Raw genomic sequence first — 23,410 nt, 5'->3', positions numbered from 1 at the left:
AAGCTGTGCAGAATATGTACCTTCAAATGCCTTAGGTCACAAACAATCTTTTGGCAATGATACACAGGACCTAGCGGACTGTTTATACCCTTTGACCGAGTAATTACTGTCTGGAGAATTTATCTAACCATACATCCCAAAGGGAAAAAGTACATCACATTATTTTTAGCAAAAACAATGAGAACAACTCACATGTGGAACAAGCAGAGAATAGTTAAATAAACTCTGATACATAATCCAAGGAGAACAACATAGCTATTGACAGGGAAAGCAGTCACTCTCATGATAAAGCAAAGAGTACATACTAAAAACGTTTAAGTTAAAAAAAAAGAATGCAACGTGACATGAAAACATTATTACTGAATAAAAATTTATGTTTACACACTGAAGACTGGTGTTTTGAAAATAGCTGTTTTTTATACTTTATGGATTTTTTGGTTGTAAAGTTGATAATAAAGTAGGTATGAAAATAAAAGTGAAGACTAATATAATTTTCGACATCATTGTTATTTCAAGGGGAGTTTCTTAAGATTTGGTATAAAGAAATCTTTTTTTTTTTTTCCAATGGTGTCAGGTTTCTCTGGAAAATCATTTCTGGGAATTGTGAAGCAGACCATTTCTGGGAATGGTGATATCTGCAATATTATGATAATATTTCCAATGTAGACTCATGGTTCTGTGGCTGGAAAACTTAATTTTGACAAGGTGGAACAGGAAGTTCCAGACTATATTCAAATACATCAAGTTGAGCTTCTGATGAGCAAATGTTTTCATAATAATAACTTGCTTTTACATTCAAGTCAGAGAATTCTAATACTTTAATCCTTCATATTTTAATGCTAAGGATGAAAGACTTAAATATTTGGCCACTGTAAATTAATCATAGTTAAGACACGAAGTATATCTTATCAATCGTCCATAGAGATCTGTAAAATCTACTCCCCCCAAATAATTTTTGTTCTTTATGGTCTTTTTGTTCCTCTCATTAGCTGAGCTGATGCCTCAACTCTGGACATTTTGTTAAGTGACATTCAAGTAAACTTGGCTCCAGTGATTAAAATGGGTCATAAAGCAGGATCAAGAGAGGCTTATGTTCCTATAAAACTTTAGAACTTGTATGAGTGTCAACAATTTTAACTATTTCACACAATTTTCCATTATAATGGTTGAAAATAAGTTTAGAAGAGCGGTAATACGAAAGTGGGCTTTTTTACTGCACAGATGTCTCTTTTAAAACATTACAACATATCCTTTGACCCCCAAAGGAAAAAAATCCACAAAAATCATAGGAAGTAACTAATCACATTTAAACAAACAATTCAGTAAAAAAATCTGATAACTGATTTACTGATATAAAACATTTAAAATAATTTCCCAATGGAAGTCACCATCCCTTAACTTCCATCGAAACATCATATTGTATCTTTTAGTGAAAAGTACTGTGGTAATACAATTACAAAGCCCAAACTAACCTGAGAGCTCTGTACACAGGGATGGCTCACTATAAGGCGGCCTCCTAACCAGCATGGAGTCCGTGCCAGAAGGCCCCCATTGCTACACTAAAAAAGTACAGTTTAAATGAGGTTAATTCTCTGAATTTTCTACCCTATCTATTAAGGCAAATAAATGAAGACAAAAAAGTACTAGTGAACAATACATGCTGAATCTCTGAAATTATCTTAGTACAGGCTAAAATATTCTTAAAAACAGATGGGCAAAATGCTTAATAAGTTGTTCTGACTGCAGTGTCACAAGGAAAAAAGATTAGACATTTTGGTTATATGAACCTCTGATGTTACTGGCTGTAACATACTTAGTACTTTTTTAACAGCGTCTGTTATTATAAATAAACTCACATATGCAGAATGTATGTAGGCAACACAACAGTGTGGTAAGAAATGAAATACCTGTTTCCAATATGTTCTACTTAAATATTTGCAAATTTTCTGTACTGATGTTGACAGGGTTCTATTAAATTTTTTACTATCAGATACAGCCATGAAGTATTCACTGGATTCAAATTTCACTATCTTCTTTTATCCTTGAAATATCTGTACTTACTAAATACAAGGTTTCTATATTGGACCAAGCATTTCTGACAGAGACTAGGTTTTCCTTCTTCTTCAACTAACTCAATTTTATCCCTATTTTGATGTTGTTTTAATTTAAGACTTCACTGCAGGACAAAGAAGAAATAAGAGTCTTTAGCCAAACCTACTGCACAACCTTTGAGCAGTGAAAGCATCATGTGACTTTCTCTAGCTCTAAATAAAAGGCAAATGAGATGATTTGGCAATTTTCCTAAAAATATGTGGGGAAAAATTATTGAAATAATGCTCTGTAGTTCCTTGAATATTTTAATTGTTAGACTTTAAATACGGAATAGAAAAAATTACTTACTTCCAAGCTACCTCTCTTGATTGGATTCAGCACTAATAATTTCTTCAGGAGGTTTTCACAGTCGGTGGACATATAGAAGGGAATACGGTACTTCCCTCGTAAGACTCGCTCCCGCAGTTCCTTACAAAGCAAAAGAAAGCACGTATCACTGGCTTATGAAATCATTGTGCTTGGGGATAGAACATTAATATCAAATTTAGCTGATACCTTTAAATTCTGGCCGTCAAAAGGCAAGGAGCCACTGACTAACGTGTAGAGAATGACGCCGAGACTCCACACGTCCACTTCGGGCCCGTCGTACTTCTTCCCTTGGAAAAGCTCAGGAGCAGCGTAAGGTGGGCTTCCACAAAATGTGTCCAACTTGCTCCCGACTGTAAATTCATTACTAAAACCAAAGTCAGCAATTTTAATATTCATATCAGCATCAAGGAGAAGGTTTTCAGCCTAAGAGGAAAATAATAAAAAGGACAATGTAAAGAGCCTACATAAAATAAAACGTTCATTGTAATTGTTTCAGATCTCAAATATCTATTTCTTGTCTCTCATTTTTAAGTGTAACATCAAATTGAGAAGCCCAGTAGAGTACTTCAATGTATAACTTCTCAGAATTACATTTATATAAGACTGAATTTTAACACTATATAGCGAGGCTCCATTTATATGCATATATGTAACTGTTTAAGAAAGGTTATTTAAAAACCATTTTCTTCCATAGGTCATTTTAAACCCAATTTTTTTCCTCATAGTAAGAAACATCCTGGAATTGCACCTTAATATGACCTATTCTAAAGAATGTAAGTCAACATAACACTAATCCATCTTGGGCTTAAACCAACAAATTTACCCAAATATGCTGTTTTAATAGAGTATCACTGGTTAATGCAAGCCTCAAGCATATATTCAAACTAACTGCCAGTCAGGGGTTCTATGACTACTGAATTCATTCCTTGTCCTTTCTTGCAAAACACATCCTCAACGAAGTTCTTTTCTCAGTAAAAGAAAACAACACAACACAGCCTCCATTAGATCTTATCTGTTTTAAGCCTCCTTTTGCTTTTCTAAAACTAGATTCTCTTCTAGGGGTTTATTATGGTAGAAAGAAGTGATTTCTCCCATGTTTTAAAATGCCGATTTTCTAAAATCTTCCTAAATGAGAATCATTCAATGAAAAAATTTAAATGTACCTTTTATAAATGCAAGCAATTCAATAAAGGATTTGTTTTTGCACATGTTTTGTTTCAAACTCTGTTACAACTGACAGACTAATGAAGTTATAGCTTAGTTTGTAGATGTGTTTCATCAGGTTACAAAAAGGAGTAAAATTTGACTAAAATGAAAATCAGAGTTCTCTATAGTTTGTACCACTGGAGGGTCCAACACTCAGCAGACCCAGGCACTTTGCCCATCATATAGCTCTTCCCTCGCCTACTTTCCTTCTTTTCCTTTTTTAAGGAATACTACCTTGGGATATTTGTTTTCATCTTGTTTCAGAAAATAACACATCTAACACCCAAAACTATGCAAAAAATGTGGTGTCACTTATTACATAAATATTATGACAGCACACAGATTTGGGAGATTTATATTAGATCTTAACATTACGGACTGTGCGATAAAACCAGGTTACTTTGATGTTCTGATGTAAGGGCCTGGTCACTGTAAATTTCTGAGGCTGTCTTGGAGCAAGCTAGACTATTCCCAGTCTCTCTAAAGATGTCTGGGTGGATAGCAAAGTACCCAAGGCTGCCTCAGAAGAGGAGAGCTGGAGAGGGTTTTGAGGTTTCCTCCCAAGAGCATACAGGAAACTCCTGGGTAATGAACATGATTTTTTGCAGATATTTTCCATATAAGAAATGAGATGACAAACTAGGAGTCAAACACACAGGCAGGGAAATAAATAGCCCTCTTCTTTCTCTTTCTTTGAAGCAGTGATTTCCCTTAAAATAGCTGAGGGAGGAAACAGAAATAGAAATATTTGGAGCAGGAGAAAATCTGTAAGCTCAGAACAATGGAGCCAAATTACAGGATGAGACTTTCAACAATTGTTTAGGACAATGTATTCAAATATAACACAAACTAGTGCTAGTAACTGACAGAGGCAATGGGAAAAGAAGTTGGGAAAAAAAAAAAACAAACTCCTAGGTATGGAATATGCAAGTTAACTTTGGAAAAATAGAGAAAAAGGAAAAAAAAAAAACTTTCTTAGACAAGGAATTTTCTACCTTCATTCAAAAAAAAAAAATCCATTTGGCCCCAACCATTTCTTTCTTTTTTTAAATTATTTTATTTTTTAAAATAAAAATTATGTATATTTAAGGTATAACACATGATAATATGATATACATACAAACAGTGAAATGATTACTTAAGTCAAGCTACATACTTCCTCAGAGTTACCTTTTTCTTGATAAGTGTGATGGGAACACCTGAAATCCCTCTTAGCAAACTTCCAGTATTCAATACAGTATTAGTAACTTTTTGGATTAGACATCAAAAGCTCAGGCAACCAAAGCAAAATTAAACAAGTAAGACTACATCAAACTAAAAAGCTTCTGTACAGCAAAGGAAACCATCAACAAAATGAAAAGACAACCTATAGAATGGGAGAAAATATTTGCAAACCACATATCTGATAAGCGGTTAATACTCAAAATATGTAAGGAACTCATGTAAATCAGTAACAAAAAAACAAACAACCAGATTAAAAAATAGGCAAAACACCTAAATAGACATCTGATTTCATTTCCCCATGAAATGAATCATGGCTCCCATGTTCACTGCCACAAACATTTCCTGACTATCACACATTTCTTATTCCAAAGTATGCTAGTTTATACTAATCATATGCATTCAATATTCATAAAAACATTTAAAACTTTCCTTATTTCTTTGAACTTTAATGTGAGGATGAGCACTGGCTCTTACATCAGACAAATCTGGATTTGTGCCCTGACCCTGCTTCTGATGGAATGGGGCCTCAGGCATTTTTAATTAGGGACAAAGTTCCTCATTTATGTTATTAAAAGAAGCTAATTAATGGAATCAAATCCTCTAGTCTTTAATGCTAGATAACTTCTCATCCACATTTTCTTCATTTCCTCAGTGAAAATATTGCCTTTTAAGAAAACATTCCTGGGCTTCCCTGGCGGCACAGTGGTTAAGAATCCACTTGCCAATGCACGGGACATGGGTTCAAGCCCTGGTCTTGGATGATCCCACATGCCGCGGAGCAACTAAGCCCGTGTGCCACAACTTCTGAGACTGCGCTCTATAGCCCGCGTGCCACAACTACTGAGCCCACATGCCACAATTACTGAAGGCCACGCGCCTAGAGCCTGTGCTCCACAACAAGAGAAGCCACCACAATGAGAAGCCCACGCATCACAACGAAGAGTAGCCCCGCTCGACACAACTAAAGAAAGCCCGCGTGCAGCAACGAAGACCCAATGCAGCCAAAAATAAATAAGTAAATTTATTAAAAAAAAAAAAAGAAGACATTCCTGAGATTTATATCAGAGCATGTTTTGCCTATGTTCTCTTCTAGTTTTATGCCTTATATTTAGGTCTTTAAACCATTTTGAGTTTATTTTTGTGAGGGTGTGAGGGAGTGGTCTAATTTCATTGATTTACATGCAGCTGTCAAGCTTTCCCAATACCACTTGCTAAAGAGACTGTCTTTTCTCCACTGTATATTCTTGCCTCGTTTGTCTTTGTCATAGATTAACTGATCGAAGACATGTGGGTTTATTTCTGGGCTCTCTATTCTTTTTTTTTTTTTGGCCACACACGCAGCTTGTGGGATCTTAGTTCCCCAGCCAGGAATCGAACCCGGGCCCTCGGCAGTGAAGGCGCCGAGTCCTAACCACTGGACCACCAGGGAATTCCCTGGGCTCTCTATTCTGTTCCACTGATCCGTCTGTTTTTACACCAATATTGTTTTGATTACTGTAGCTTTGTAGTACTGTCTGAAGTCTGGGAGGGTTATGCCTCCAGCTTTGTTCTTTATCCTCAGGATTGCTTTGGCAATTCTAGGACTTTTGTGGTTCCATATAAATTTTAGGATTATTTGTTCTAGTTCTGTGAAAAATGTCATGGGTATTTCGATAGGGATTACATGAAATTTGTAGATTGCTTTGGGTAGTGTGGTCATTTTAACAATATTAATTCTTCCAATCCAAGAGCATGGGATATCTTTCCATTTCTTTGAATCATCTTCAATTTCCTTTATCAATGTTTTATAGTTTTCAGTGTATAGGTCTTTCACCTCCTTGGTTAAGTTCATTCCTCAAGGCAAAAGAAATAAAAGCAAAAATAAACAAATGGCACCTAATCAAACTTTATTAAGTTTTTGTGCAGCAAAGGAAACCATCAACAAAATGAAAAGACAACCGAAGGAATAGAAGAAAATACTTGCAAATGATGTGACCAACAAGAGGTTAACATTCAAAATACACAAACAGCTCATACAACTCAATATCAAAAACAAAGAAACAAAAAATGCGCAGAAGACCTAAATAGTCATCTCTCCAAAGAAGACATACAGATGGCCAACAGGCACATGAAAAGATGCTCAACATCACTAATTATTAGAGAAATGCAAATCAAAACCACAATGAGGTATCACCTCACATGGGTCAGAATGGCTATCATCAAAAAGTCTACAAATATTAAATGCTGGAGAGGGTGTGGAGAAAAGGGAACCCTTGCACACTGTTGGTGGGAATGTAAGTTGGTGCAGCCACTGTGGAGAAGAATGTGGAGATTCCTTAAAAAACTAAAAATAGAGCTACCATATGATCCAACAATCCCACTCCTGGGCATATATCTGGAAAAGACAAAAACTCAATTCAAAAAGATACATGCACCCCAATGTTCATAACAGCACTATTTACAATAGCCAAGACATGGAAACAAACCATGTGCCTATCAACAGATGACTGGCTTAAGAAGATGTGGTATGTGTGTGTTTGTGTGTGTGTGTGTGTACGTACGTATATACACACAATGGAATATTACTCAGCCATAAAAAAGAATGAAATAATGCCATTTACAGCAACATGGGTAGACTAGAGAATATCATACTAAGTGAAGTCAGAAAGAAAAAGACAAATATTATATAATATCATTTATACATGGAATCTAAAAAATAATACAAATGAATCTATATACAAAACAAAAACAGACTCACAGATATAGAAAACAAACTTATGGTTACCAAAGGGGTAAGGAAGCAGGGGAGGAATAAATTAGGAGTATGGGATTAATAGATACACACTACTTTGCATAAAATAGATAAGCAATAAGGATTTACTGTATGGCACAGGGAACTATATTCAATACGTTGTAATAACCTATAATGGAAAATAATCTGAAAAATATATATATAACTGAATCACTTCACTGTATTCCTGAAACTAATATAATACTGTAAACCAACTATACTTCAATTTAAAAAAAAAGAAAGAAAATACTACCTTTTATAAAAAGTTGCTGTGAGAATTAAATAAAAAGTAATTTCCTGGGCTTCCCTGGTGGCGCAGTGGTTAGGAATCCGCCTGCCAATGCAGGGGACATGGGTTCGATCCCTGGTCCTGGAAGATCTCACATGCTGCGGAGCAGCTAAGCCCGTGTGCCACAACTGCTGAGCCTGCGCTCTAGAGCCCATTCTCGGCAGCAAGAGTAGCCACCGCAATGAGAAGCCCGCGCACCGCAATGAAGAGTAGCCCCTGCTCGCCGCAACTAGAGAAAGCCCGCACACAGCAGCGAAGACCCAACGCAGCCAAAAGTAAATAAATAAAATAAATAAATTTATTAAAAAAAAAACAAAACTAATTTCCTTGTACAGTGCCTGGCACAATTAGGCAATCAAAAAGACAGCTCTAATAGTATCACATATCTGTTAACAATTAAGAAATTTTTGTTAAAAACCAATCACTTACCTTAAGATCACGGTGAACAATGCACTTTTGATGACAATACTGTACAGCAGATACAATCTGAAATAAATATTTGGATAAAAGATTCAAAATTATTATGGTAAAAACATCTCAATTTTTCCCCAATTATCATTCCAATTTAGAGAAATTACTAACTTGGATTTTAAAGTTATGTTTAGCAATTTCACTGTTCCTTTATTTCAGAAAACCATACGCATTAAAGTTATGAGATTTTCACTTTTAAATGTGGACAATGTGGAAAAGTAGTATTCTCTTGCTAAAATACACTAAAATATTTGTCAGAGTCCATGAAGATTTCTTTATGGGTTGTTGTTATATTTCTCTATTTACATGATCCAACGTATACACTTTGTAGTTTTGGTCAAATGGTTTATCCCACTGTTGAAATAAGAATTCTGGCACACATGAATCAGCATTCCAAGATAGCTGGCTCAAGTTCAAAATGCAAAACTCTATTTTAGGAATTATACTAAATGTGTTCAAGGCATGTTTCTTCAGGGAGGTCAACTGACTAAGAATTTATCAACAGGGTATTTAGCAATACCTTACTTTTGTCTCTTCATATAGTATAAAGCAAAGGAAAAAATTTTGAGCCTTTAAAGGAAACCTAATTATCAAAAGAAAAGAGGTAAAAATGAAATTTAATCTTAAACTTGCCACTAATTCAGCTGGGCAAAGCATTCTACCCTTGTAACTAGATTTTGTACACCATCTTAATTTTTAACCATTACATAGGGCTCTTTGGGGATAAGTGCTAAACAGGAAAGAACCCAATGGTTTAAGGGCCAAAGATACAAATGAGAAATAGGTTATAAGCAATTCTATGATAGTTATACACTTTATTACATAAAATACAGAAAAGGAAACAATCTGATAGCAATCAACTAGGAGTTACTTTGTACATATAAGTATATCTGATGTATAGGAGGGCCATTTTAATGCACAGCAGAACATTCAATTCTGTGGATTCAGTTAAACGTAAACACAGTTTGAATGTTGAATATTGGTTAGGCATTTAACAAATGGGGACAGAAATGAGATTTTTGAAAGTTTAAAGGTGATGTGAAGTATGACCATGCTAATAGGATACTGGTTAGAAAAAAAAAACTTCGAAGTAGTACAAGTGAAACTGGTATTTCAGTATTATAAAATTATTTTAATGTATATTAAAATGGTTCAAAGACAGAGAAGACATGAATTCAAAACAAAATCAACACACAGTGAGTAAGATGTAATTCAATTAAATTCATTTTGATTCAACAGTCAGTTTATTGAGTACCTGCTATGTGCAAGAAAATGTGCTGGTTGCGAGGGGAATACAAAAATGTGTTCATGCACCCTACATGCACGCTGCCTTTAAGGAGCTTACAGTCTGATTAGGAGGAAAAAATATGTTTATGAGTAACTATACATACTACAAAGTAGAATCATAGAAGCAGAGGTACAAAGAAGTGAGGGAATCATAAAAGATAAAGAATAATCTCAGTTACTAGGTGGTATTTGATCTAAGCCCTCCATGAAGGATAGTAAAATTTTAAAATGTGGATGTTTGGGGATGGGGACGTAGGGGGTAAGGAGGTAAAATGCACTGATTTTTAAAAAATTTTTGGCTGCGTTGGGTCTTCATTGCTGCGTGCGGGCTTTCTCTAGTTGCGGCGAGCGGGGGCTACTCTTCGTTGCAGTGCGCAGGCTTCTCATTGCGGTGACTTCTCTTGTTGCGGAGCACGGACTCTAGGTGTGCAGGCTTCAGCAGTTGTGGCACATGGGCTCAGGGGCTGTGGCACACAGGCTTAATTGCTCCACAGCATGTGGGATCTTCCCGGACCAGGGCTCGAACCCGTGTCCCCTGCATTGGCAGGTGGATTCTCAACCACTGCGCCACCAGGGAAGCCCTGCACTGATGTTGAGGCAACACAATGTATTTGAAAAGTAGGTAGGAAAATGGTAATACTGGGAGTTAAACCTTGATAGACAAGTTGGTAAAAGTCTCTGAATTCCAAACTAAGCAGGTACTACAGAACCATGAACTGTGTTTGAGCAAAACAATTGTGAATGTTTATAATTAATTTGAGGTGTGAGTCCTCCAAATACAGCAGAATCCTACAATGAATACATGTAGTATTAGTTTTCTTAAGCAATATGCTTCAAACTTCTAATATCCAATTTTTACCATGTAATTAAGAGAGACATACATTTATATGTAAATATTAATACATCTTACTGAACATACTATATAGGCTATAGGATGTTCATACTATAAGGCTATTTTTGTATCATAGATGACAGAACTTTGTTGATAATGAGAATATCTTTTTCAAGTCCCCTTTTCTTGATACCGTGAAGAAGGCATGCTACAGACAATGATTTGGTTACCAAACATGCATTTCACATTAGACAGGATAGTTTCTGTGAAAGCAGTTCTATAGGCACTTCTGGAATAAAAATCTCCTGAGTCTTAAAGACTTAAGAAGGGAAAGATAATTTATAATATCATCACGCTTATCTAGTAGGGTACAATTTCTGCCATAAAAGAAGCTCTGGCTTCTGACTTGCTCACTGCAAGAATCCCCATGCACAAGCCCAAGTTTTACTGCATTATTCTATGGCCAGACCCTCCCATCTCAAAACATTCTGTACCTCCACAAATAGGATGCAGAAACTTCCCTACAGTCCTTTTGTTACGGATCTTGAAAACATGATTGACAATCAGTCCTGCACTGACCCTAAGACCAGACATGTCAATGTTTTGCCATGAGGTGCAATTGTGGGGGGAGGATGATTTGCAATTATTTATACGTGGGTCAGGAATTCCCAAGCTTTAAGTAGTAGCCTTGATACTGGAAGGGTTGAATCAATATTATGATTTTTCTTGCAGGCCCTCAAATCTTAAGGAAAGCAGAGGCATTGTATGGGCAATGACTGCTAAATTAATTGGTCTTGAACTGTCCTAGTGCCTCTGCTATATTTAATGGTAGGGCCAAGGACATACCCTTACTAATACAGTACATTCCCTTTCACTGTTAAAGTTTTTAAAGTAATTTTATGAAATACAGAGCAAATAGAAATAAAAGTAAATACACATTTATTAGAGTTTTAATTACACCTATAAAGAAAAATAAACTTAGCAAAAATAAATTGAAAAACAAATATAACTTTTTGCCAAATAACTATAAAATTGTGTGTGTGTCCCTGGTTTTTAAAAATGTGAGTTGGTTACCTATTTAATTTTGGGGGGAACACATACAGATAGTAATACATTTAATATTTATAATAAATAGATAATTATTTTTTAAATTGCCATTGTTTTACATTTTAAATAGCATTCATTTGACACTCAACCTCTGATTTGATTTCAAAGTAATCCAGACTTTATTTTTAAAAAGAGCCAATTAGTAATTATTTGGATCTTTATGAAAATATCTGTGTCCCAGCCTGCTATCCTGCTCCCACCCCTCAGTAGAGATGAGTAAGCTCTTTAAAATAGCACCTTCTCTAATTCCATATAGTACCCAGTACAATTTCTGACCACAGTATGTTTTTAATAAATAAACAAAACCAACTGACTAAAAAGAATAAGAGTGAGTAGTGACAGTCCTTAAAATATAAATTAAAATCCCAATGGAAATACTTAATGTCAATTGGAATTTTCTTCCTAATAGGCTACTAAAACTAGTGTGACTGAGATGGAAAGAACAATGACATTTAAAGTGATGACTGTAGCTCTTTACTTAAGTAAGCCTGGACTTCCATTCCACGGTAGAAAAGAATTTAACAATATGTAGCTGAATACCATTCAGTTTCTCAATGTTGCTTCCTCATTACCAGCTGTCTTTAGATTCAGCTATTTTAAGTCAAATGCTCCTAGGAATCTATTCTAAATATAATGGCTATGTTTATCTTTGGTCGAAAGCATTTCATGTATATTGTTCCAAAAAGTAATGATTCTGTGAGATATTAATAATAGAGGTTTCACAAAATAAACTCACTCCACGATCAATGTGGAGAATGCTATGTCAAAAACAAAAAAAAGTTGAACAGGTTTTTTTCCTCCCATCTTCTTCAGGACTTCTCCAATTGTTTGTATGTTAACATATATATAAAATCTCACAGAGGAAGATTTCACATCAGTAGTCATTGTTTCCCAAACTTATTGATTACAGGATCCCTTTAACTGTAGAATAATGTTTACAGAAGAGATACTGAACTATTTTTAAATGAATATTTTAAATTCACTTAGGTAAAATTTGGGATATAGTAAGCTGTCTGTTGAAACTTTACTTCAGTAAATTTTGTGGACAATTTACAATTTATTAATTGTCATTTTTACAGTAATTTATAAAGTATGATAATTTTAAATACTTCATTCTTAAACATTAAAAACAAAATCTTAGATGAACTTAAATTGCTTTTTCTTATTTTATCATTTCTGTAACAAATCATATTCAAGTTGACCTGGAAATATCAATATCTTACCATATTCTTCACAATGGCAAGGTTCCTTCCCTACTTGACTAAATAAAATTGATCACAGTCTTTAAATCTACAAAAATATGAGTTCCAAAACTGACATCTTTAATTATTTAAAAAATACAAAAACCTCTTTAAACAGTACACATTTATACTGTACACATAAAGCTAATATTCTTGATAATAATTACTGGATAAAGGTTTAAGTATTTACTTTCTATCTCACTCTAGTCTGTATTTCCAAGACTATCAAAGAGTTATTAATAAGAATCTCACCTATAAACATTTTACTATTTATGATGAACTAGAAATAACCAATGGCAACTATTTTAAATTTAAATTCAGGAAGAACAAATTTCTTTTTCAGTTTTCCATTCTTAAAAAGTATAAGAAAGCAGGAATTTTTCTTTTTAAAGTACCATGTACTCTGAATTCCAGTTTGTGATACTGTCCATTGTACATCACTAAAAATATCAGCAAAACAAAGTTGAAAACTACTTTCCATACCTGCCTAAATTTTGCACGGGCCTCTTTTTCTTTCATTCTTCCATGGGCAACTAAGTAATCAAATACTTCACCTGAATCAGAAAGGTAAAGCAGGCAGTAAAATATACATAGATTTTTCAGTTAACAATATATGCAATGTCAAGTTTTTGCCTTGTTTTTAAAGAAGCTTTTGGCCCACACTTTTCTGATAGTTCTATATAAATCACAACTGTTACATGAATAGAAAAAAAGGAAAAAAAATACATGTAAAATTGAATATGGGTAGCGGCTTATGATTCAACAAAACTCTTAATAAAAAGTCATAAAAAACATAAGAAAACTTACTTTCTGCTTTCAACTATTATGTAAAAATACAGTCAACTCTTTATTGTCCATTCTAATAAAGGGAAACCACAGCATGGGCAATCAAAAATTACATTTGGCTTTGTATTTGGGGCCTACATTTCAAACAAAATAACAGAAGTCATATTATGTTGGCTCACTCTCTTAAAGTCTACTAGTCATAGAGTCTTGGTCAAATTCCATCTCTCTACCTCCATCCACACTGATTTCTTTCTTTTCCTTCCTACACTGATTATGCACATTCTCACAGTACTCATTTCACCTGCATTGGTATTTAACTACTTATTATACAGAATGAAATCATCCTTGTGTGCATCTCCTATTACCCCAGATGAGCTGCAAACTCCTTGAATGCTGTCATCATACCCATACTTTACCTGTATCCCCATCCCCATGACAGAACACGAAGTGGATAGACAATACATATTCGTTGAAATAATTTAAAGATACTAGAAACTGTAAAAATTTTCTAATAGATCCTTTACTTTACATGTAAGTTTTTTTCATTTTTCTCTAATCAATAATAATAAAAAAATAACTAATGTTTAGTTACATTATCAAAAATAAAATATCTCAGTGTAAGGGATAAAATTTTTATATCCTTATAATTTGTACCACATATATACATGTATATTAAAAACTCATAAAGTGGCTTAAAGAGTTCTTGTAAAGTACAGCAAAGTGGTTAAAAACTCAGGTTTTAGAATCAGACCAATTTTGGTATGAATCCTTATTTAGCCCTAAGTAGCTATTGGGAGACATAAGGAAGATTTCTTAACTTCGTTTAGACCCTGCTTCTCCCTATTACCTATTTCACATGGGTGTTGTGAGGATTAAATGAAATAATGCACGTGCTTAGCACAGTGAGACTGGCATATAGTAAGCACTCAATAAATTATATATTTGTATCTAGGTATACAGATATATTACATATACATATATGCAATATCAATCCTAGGACATAAGTAAAATGTTAAAAATCAAATATGTAATGATGTATGTCAGATGAAACTAATAAATCTACAATGTTAACATATTATATCAAGCATACTTAAATGATTAAATGGGATGATGAAAACAGAGAAATGAATAGATGCTCTAGTTGACCCATCATAGTAGTTAATTCTAGATATGTGAGTTTAAGTGGGGAAAGATATTTGGCAGGAGTTCAAAAATTTGGACTACTCTTAAGTTCTGCCTGGAACGCTCACACCCCCCGGATGGTTACATGATTCAGTCCTTTACTGATTATATATTATTTGTTTATGATTTGCTTCTCCAACTAGAACGTAATCTTTTGTCATCTTTTTGAGGGCAGGGACCTTGCCTTTGCTCACCCGTGTGTTCCTAGCACCTAGAATATCACTTAGTACACAGTAAACATTTAATAAATAATGTCTGCATGAACAACAGAAGGTATAAACACACTATTCCAAAGTAGCCCTGACGCCTTTTAATAGGCTCCTTTGAACGAAACATGGTTCAAAATCATAAAGGAGTTCCCTGCGCTTCTAATCACTGAAGATCTTTTGCCCCATTAGTGAACCAGAATCAACAGATGTACTCCTGGCAAAGAGGCAGCTGTCTGACTCAACCCTTGTTCATGCTAGGATTCTCGTGTGCATGTCAGATTCAATCCTAAAATATCTAGAAATTTCAGAGGAAAAATATTAAGTGTTTTATTCTCTAGAGTCACCTTGCCATTTATAGATTAAAAAGGCAAGAGGATGATTCTAGATTTACTGCTACAGAACCATGATGGTTTATTACAGGATCACTGACTGGCAAGTCTCAAAGAACACCTATCCCTAGGAATCAGAACTGAATAAGGGGCCACTGGCTGAGCTCCAGTACACACCTCTCTACACTACACTACACCCTTCTGCCCCTCCCAATGCTACTGAAGGAGAGCAGTGAGGACCCTACGTGCTGTCTATTACTCCAGCCATTGCTCCCCTTCATCAGCACCAATAAAGAGTTGACTGCACTTACCATTAATCGTTAAAGCAGTATGCACGTTAATATTAACACAGCCTTGTGGCAGCCCTTCATAAAAATAGAACAATGCCCACAGACCTTTAGCTGTCTATAATTTCTCATATCAAAACATGTTTAGCCCCACTCTCTAGACTTTAGATCACTAAAAAAAAAAAAAGTCTAACTGAATAAACACTCAGGGTTTCAACAATGATGAATTGATACACAGATCTAACTACAGGATAGAAAAGTAGAGAAAGTTCATTATGTGGTATTTGTAGGTTCATTAATTTTATTATAGATTAACATTTTATGAAAATTTGCATGGCTGTATTAATATTTCTTAAAATCCTATAATAATAAAAAACATTAATGATGTAGGTTTCCAGGTTAAGTAAAAAACCTACAATGAAATATTTTTATGATGAAAAAAAGCTATGCAAAAAACTAAATCTTTTAAAACTTTCAATCTACATAAAAAACTGAAAAAGCAATTAAAATCCGTTTAATATTTGTAGTAAAATTTTTTAGAAATCTAAGAGAGGGTATAAAAATACATAGCCTAGATGCTATAGACTAAAATAAATCATCTTTATTCTAGTTACACAAAATCTGAATCATCATAAAAATCTATACGCTTTATTAGATAAAAGAACTCAAAACTAAATTCAACACTAAGTTTTTCAATTGATTAGTGAAAAAAGGTAATTAGCCAAAGTGGTTTAAATAATTTCTGCTGCCCTCCCTCTTCTTCAATTGCTTAAATTCTCTGAGCCCTTAAAACCTTCAAGTATCCTCATTTTACTTATTAAATGATTTAACTCCATAAATTTTAAACCTGTTTCCGAGAAAGTTAAGCCTTATGCCTAAAAGAACAGTGAATCTGAGCCAATGTAGCTCTCATTTGAGGGAAAGTACATGAAAATGATTTTCTATTATATATCAGTGTTTAAAAATCATTCCTATTTTTGACACTATATAGTCAGAATATATATTGGGTTGGCCAAAAAGTTCATTTGGGATTTTCATAACATCTTACGGCAGAACCTGAACGAACTTTTTGGCCAGCCCAATATTATATTCTACTAGAAATGTATCTTACATTTCCCCGTCAACTCAGTCTCCTAACTTATGAAATATACAGATCAATACTTGTTTAAATTGAAACATTTTATGGATTTCTTGAAAATGTATGTATATGGAGAATCTGTCATATATGAACAATCAGTGAAATAAACATCTGACCTAGAACATGCTTTTACTATAAACTTTATTAAATACATTCTGAATTTGAGATTTCCTGTTAATAGCCAAGAGCTTCTACTACTACTAATGCTATTATATATTATATTATTTAGATAAGAATTGAAACATTCATAGATAACAATGCAAATTTAGAGTTTTGAAAAATGTCCCTAAGTAATTTTTAAATAAGCCAAAATCCTACTTTTAAATGTAGGATCAATAGGTCTTGAAACTAAACACTGAATTTTCCTTAAGATACTATTTAAAGGCATTTTATGAAACTACAGATTCATTACCATCAAAAAAGACATGAATGTTAATGATTGGTATTAATAATTCTATATGTCTCATCAAAAGATAACTTTTCATTCCCTTCATCCTTACCTCCACTCGCGTATTCCATGACTAAATAGAGGGTCTTCTCTGTTTCAATAACTTCAAACAATTTTACTGAAAAAAGAAATTAGAGATATAACTCTGTGGTTGTGAGCACATATTTGATATGCTTTAAGAAAATTTAAGGTAACACTAAACCAAAGGAAAATTTGAGTATTTACTAAAAATTATTAATTACAATTTAAAGTTTAAAATTTTTCTCAAGGGTTATTACGACTATGGAAGAAAACTATTTACTGTGAAGTGATTTGGAACCAACTGCTGGGTCAAAAGAGAGTTAAATTTCTGGGATTAAAAAAATCATTCTTTTTCTAATTAGAATAAGGTAATAAAAAAAGAAAATCTTAAAATCAAAATAATAAAATTTTAATTAAAGCTTAAAAAGACACTATTATTATAATGAGCCTATCAAAAAATGTTAAATAATCTTTGGTACAGAAATAAAAAATTTTATAATTATGTGATATTTTAAAAGTTTCTGGTTAAAAAATACTAAATTATCAGACTTATGTATTGACAAATAGTTGAAATTATACACCACAAGTAACTGCATGAGTGTCTCTAATAAACATAAGATTTTTTAATGTGCAAGAAACACATGATTCAAAAATAAACAGATTAAAAGAAGAATTGCTTTTTACTTCTTACAATCCAATGACTGTATAATATATGTAATCAATAAACTTATTTGTAAATATGGGGGAAAAACAGAACTTATGGAAGTAAATTCACTAAAACTGAAATCAACTCTATTTTCTTTAAAATTCAAACTAGTTATTTTGCTTATAAACTATGATCAAGCCCAAGTGCCTATTATCAAAATATCTGGAATTATTTTTTATAAATACCTAAATGGCATGCAATCTCTATTTAGAGAGATTTAGTAAGGAGATACAAAAATCATTTATATGCTTTAACTCCAAGTCATATATATTATTTTAGTGACAAGCAGAAGACAGCAAGGTAGTAGAAAACTACAATTTGTAGCCTTCAGTTAACTTCTTTATAATCTATTTTTACCCAAAGTATCACTTTCTGAGGTTATCACTTTTTCTCATTTTATATAAAACATCCTTAAAATTGTATCCTTTCAAATAGCCTCAAATTAAGGAAAATACTTTATTGTTAATTGTATATATAAATTTCATACCTATGTTAGGGTGATTCAATATCTTCATTATTCGTACTTCTCGAAACAACTGTTAAAGAAAACAACCAAACAATTTTGTTAAAAGAGAACACTCAAGCAGAGAACCAATCAAAACATCTATTTGAAGACATTTATCTGCTTATAAGACACTACAGGATTCTGGTCAAATAAGAGATTTACTTCACAGTCCCAACTCTAGTTTTGCTGAGACTTGGTTCCCAGGACAATTTTAACTAATGAACTCAAATGGTTCTGTGTGTGTGTGTGTTTGTGTGTGTATGTGAATATACCATATACAGTAAAACTAACATTTATTTGAATACTCATTACTAGGAATAAAAGAAAAACACTGTGGGAATGAAACTAAATGATCATCCACATGACTTTTATCCAATAAAAACCTTCCTGGGGGTTTGGGGGGCCTGACTCTTTAATCACCTCTACTGGTTGATCAGACTATAAGCAATTATGAATAAAGCTGTATAAACCATGTGTAAGTTTCTGTGTGGACTAAGTTTTCAATTCATTTGGGTAAATACCAAGGAGCATGACTGCTGGATGGTATAGTAGAGTATGTTCCGTTTTATAAGAAACCACCAAACTACCTTCCAAAGTGGCTGTACCATTTTGCATTCCCACCAGCAATGAGAGTTCCTGTTGTTCCACATCCTTGTCAGCACTTGGTGTTGTCAGTGTTTTGGATTTTCACCATTCTAACAGGTGTGTAGTGGTATCTGTTGTTTTAATTTGCAACTCCTAATAATTGGTGTTGATCATCTTCTTATATGCTTATCTGCCATCTATATACTTTCTCTGATGAGACCTCTGTTCAGATCATTTGACCATTTCTAAATCAGTTATCCGTTTTCCAAATGCTTTCCAATCCTCAACAATACCAGATGCCAGTGGACAGCAGTAAGCATGGAATACTCATCAAATACCATGTAGATTCTAGCTAGCGACGTCAGAGAATATGTCCTTCCCATGAGCAGCCCTGGAGGCCTTGGGCAGAGGGAGCCGGAAGTCACATACCCTCACTTCCTCCTCAGGGGTCTCAGAGGGGTAAGGGCCTTGGTGTGAGCTGGGTGGCCTCAGTTCAGCAGAGGGGAGTGTGGAATCTCACTCCTGTGAATATTCAGAGGGAGGATTGAGGGGACCTCCTATACCAAGACAGAGGGGATGCCGCCCATACCCGGCGTTTCTCACGATTGGCAGCAGGGGCAGAGCTCTGTCGGGTCTCCTGTATTCCTGGTGGGTAGTCCCCTCAGAATGCACTCAGGGTTTTTATCTTGGTTTCTGACACCACCTGGGTCTCCTCACTCTGCTTACCTGACGTCCCCCCTAAAAATAAGGCCCTCACTTCCCTGAGAAAACCAAAGAGGAAGTAAAGGGGCACCTCATCAGGTGACCTCTGCCCACGGACTCCTTGGGCTGACAGCAGAGGTAGACTCTGTGGTTTAGATTTTCAGAGGATCTGTACTTCTGGTTTCAACTTTTTTTTTCTTATTATGGCACATTAGCAGGTAAAATTCACACATAATATGAGCACATAAAATTTACATATAACTATAAAATCATAACTCACAAATCTGCTGATCCTAGGTTCTACTATAAGCAGAATTTTTTTCTCCAGAAAAATAAGTCAAATATTATGCCTGCCTCTTATTTTTCCATGGCTTTCATAAACTCATTTTATAAGCACTGAGTAATAAAACAGTCTATTTAAACATTTAAAATATCATTTTATAAGAAATATACCTATTTGTAACTAAAGTAATTTTTTTAAATGTTAAACTTTATTATTTAAAAATATTGACTTTTTTTCCTGAATCTCCACCCTGCACCCCAGGAATGTATTTTAAAAAAATAAATACAGATAGTCCCTATTTTGGTTTTGCTGTACTATATAGATTTTAAAGTTTTTGGACCTATTATTAATACGAGTAGCATTATTGTAAGTTTCATTTGCATTCATTAGTATTATCTCTATTTCTTTTTAAAAAATTTATTGAAGTATAGTTGCTTTACAATGCTGTGTTAATTTCTGCTGTACAACAAAGTGATTCAGTTATACATATACACACATTATTTTTCATATTCTTTTCCATTATGGTTTATCACAGGATGTTGAATATAATTCCCTGTGCTATACAGTAGGACCTTGTTGTTTATCCATTCTATAAATAATAATTTGCACCTGCTAATCCCAAACTCCCACTCCATCCCTTCCCCCACCTGCCATCCCCCTTGGCATCCACATTCTGTTCTCTATGTCTGTGAGTCGGTTTCTGTTTCGTAGATAAGTTCCTTTGTGCCATATTTTTAGATTCCAGGTATAGGTGATATCATATGGCATTTGTCTTTCTCTTTCTGACTTACTTAAGTATGATAATCTCTAGGTCCATCCATGTTGCTGCAAATGGCGTTATTTCATTCCTTTTTATGGCTGAGTAGTAGTAGTATGTATTTCTAATAGAAAAGTCCCCAATAACAATCTTGTTCTCCTATACTCACATGTAAATGAACTACCTCTGTTTTCTTCATTGAGTGTTGCTTTCTTATTAAAATTTTATTTATCTGTTAAGTTGTTAGATGTGACTACACAGTCACAACTCACAAGCACTACAGTACAGAAGCCTTTGTAACTGGCCTCCATGAAACCAACTGTCACGCGGCATTGCCTCTGCAAAACCTGCTGAGCACACTTGTGCACCCTCGACGCTCACTGTTCGAGGTGCTTCCTGCGCCCCTACACTTCCGCGGTTAAGCAGCATGCTTACCAAAGGTTATTTAGATTTCAGACATGTCTGTCAGTTACAGTTGTTACTGCAAATAGATCATTCAACTAATGTATTAGTTTTCTATTGCTAAGTAACAAATTACCGCACCCCAGCAACTTCTAACAACACACATTTATTATCTCACTGTTTCTGTGTGTCAGTATTCACTGTGCATCATGGTCACGACTTAACTGGGTCCTCTGCTGGGGGCCTCACAAGGCTGCCATCAAGGTGCTGTCCAGGCTGCACTCTCATCTAGAGGCTCGACCGGGGAAGAATCTACTTCCAAGCTAACCCAGGCTGTGGGCAGAATTCATTTCCTTACAGCCCTAGGGCTGAGGGCCCTGGATTCTTGCTGGCTCTCCTGGAGGCTGCCCTGACCTCTTAGAGACTGCTCACAGGTCTTGCCAAGTAAGCTTCTCCAACCCAGCAGTTTACTTTATCAAGCCAGCAAGGATAATCTCTAGAGCAAGGTGGCTAGCAGGACAGTCTTATATAACAAAATGTGATTGTGAGAGTGAACTCTCATCACCTTTTCCTAATTCTACTGGTTAGAAACCAGTCACAGATCCTGCTCACACTCAAAGGGAAGTGATTGTACAAAGGTGTGAACACAAGAAGGCAGGGATCACTGGCGTTGCCTTAAGGTCTGTCCAACAAGATTAAATTTACATAAACCAATGAAGGACAAGTATGCTGTTTAACAAAACAAACCAAATTGAATACTTTCTAAATACTAGATAAGAGCTGTTAAAGAAATTGCTGTCCTGTTAGGTGTGGGCAAGAAGACTGTAAAAGATTAAAAGAAAATCTAGGATTCTGCTCTCAGATCACTTCCCGGGAGTCTTTAAATTCTCCATTAATTAAAATAAGAAACCAATTAGAAATAGCAGCAAACATGGGTTTACGAGTATGACTTGTACAAGATAAACAAAGCCAATCAGTAGACCCAAACTTAAAATAGAAAAAAAAAAAAAAAAGCTTTGCCCCTAAATGAAAAGATTGGTTGATGAATGTATATTTATGTGTTCAATTTAAAAGTTAAACGCTTATGTAATTTTTAATAATTCCTCACTTTAACCTACTTTTTCGATTACCAGTCCTTACTGCCCCATGGAAGAGGGCTTCTGCCTTACTTTGTAACTGGCATAGGTACCTCCGGGAAGTGTGGCCCATTAAGTTGTAGCATTAGTATGCCACACTGGCTCCTTCATTCTATCTTCTTTCTCTTCTGTCTCAAGAAAGAACATCAAATTGCAACAGAGTGAGAACAAAATTGTCACATGGGTAATCTTGAATTTATTCTTGTTAATTTTTATGACGTTATCGGCCAGTTCAGTAGTTTATTCTTAGAAGCAAACTGGTTGAGACACATCTGCTCACTAATTAAAACATACTGGCAGCTCCATGTTGGAGAATAAGTAATCTAAAGGAACGGACAGCTACACATCCTTCAGGCATTCCCCTATAAACACTGTCTTTTGTTTGTTTACTTGATTGAGTGGTGTTGAATTCATGAGTTTAGTCCTTGACTGGAGTCTAGAATGTAGCTCTTCTGTTCTACGAAGAACCGAGATGAGCTGGGGAACAGTGTTAAAATCGTCCTGTGAAAAGTGGGACACTTAACAAAAACAGTACCTGAACAGAAGGCCACTCCACTTCCACCTGGAGATGAAGCCAGAGAAATACCATCCCTTTCTCATCAGAAAGGAATTTCTTATTCCAGTTAAAACAATAATATACTGTCATCGGGTTCCTACATCTCAATGTCTTGAATACATTGTTCTATCCATAGTTTCCTCTCCTTCAGCACTTTTAAAAAAAAATTTGTATTGAGATATAGTTGATTTACAATGTTGTATTAGTTTCAGGTGTACAGCAAAGTGATTCAGTTATACACACACATACATATATATACAGATATATTCTTTTTTAGATTCTTTTCCATTATAGGTTATTACAAGATACTGAGTATAGTTCTCTGTGCTATACAGTAGGTCCTGGTTGGTTATCTATTTTATCCCTCAGTAGATTTTGACAAGGAGTGAGAAAAAACTATAAAAACAAGCAACGGCATGAATGTGTGTATAAGCTGAGTGTGTGCTGGCTAAAAGTGACAAGCAGTTGTGGAAAGAGGAAGAATGGCTGCCGATGGAAGAAGTGGTGAGGGGGTTTTAAGTGGTACATTG

General features: G+C 34.7%; 1 protein-coding gene across 10 annotated transcripts in view; it reads right to left on the bottom strand.

The window, feature by feature from the left end:
* MARK1 (microtubule affinity regulating kinase 1) overlaps positions 1-23,410 on the bottom strand; it is a 145,419-nt gene that overhangs the window by 32,469 nt on the left and 89,540 nt on the right. For 6 of the 10 annotated variants that reach the window (XM_082426498.1, XM_082426495.1, XM_082426499.1 and 3 more), the window contains 6 exons: positions 18,442-18,490; positions 17,280-17,345; positions 13,332-13,402; positions 8,340-8,396; positions 2,608-2,844; positions 2,401-2,520 (listed from right to left, as the gene is read on the bottom strand). In XM_082426498.1, coding sequence (XP_082282624.1) covers positions 2,401-2,520; positions 2,608-2,844; positions 8,340-8,396; positions 13,332-13,402; positions 17,280-17,345; positions 18,442-18,490 — 600 coding nt within the window. The remainder of the gene's footprint in view (positions 1-2,400; positions 2,521-2,607; positions 2,845-8,339; positions 8,397-13,331; positions 13,403-17,279; positions 17,346-18,441; positions 18,491-23,410) is intronic. The other 4 variants (XM_082426502.1, XM_082426496.1, XM_082426501.1 and 1 more) reach the window with 3 other exon arrangements.

Source organism: Balaenoptera physalus (genome assembly GCF_965194825.1).
Source record: "Balaenoptera physalus genome assembly, chromosome: 1".
Lineage (NCBI taxonomy): Eukaryota > Metazoa > Chordata > Mammalia > Artiodactyla > Balaenopteridae > Balaenoptera > Balaenoptera physalus.
Note: the sequence above shows the minus strand (reverse complement) of the source record. Positions and strands in the feature narration are given on the sequence as shown.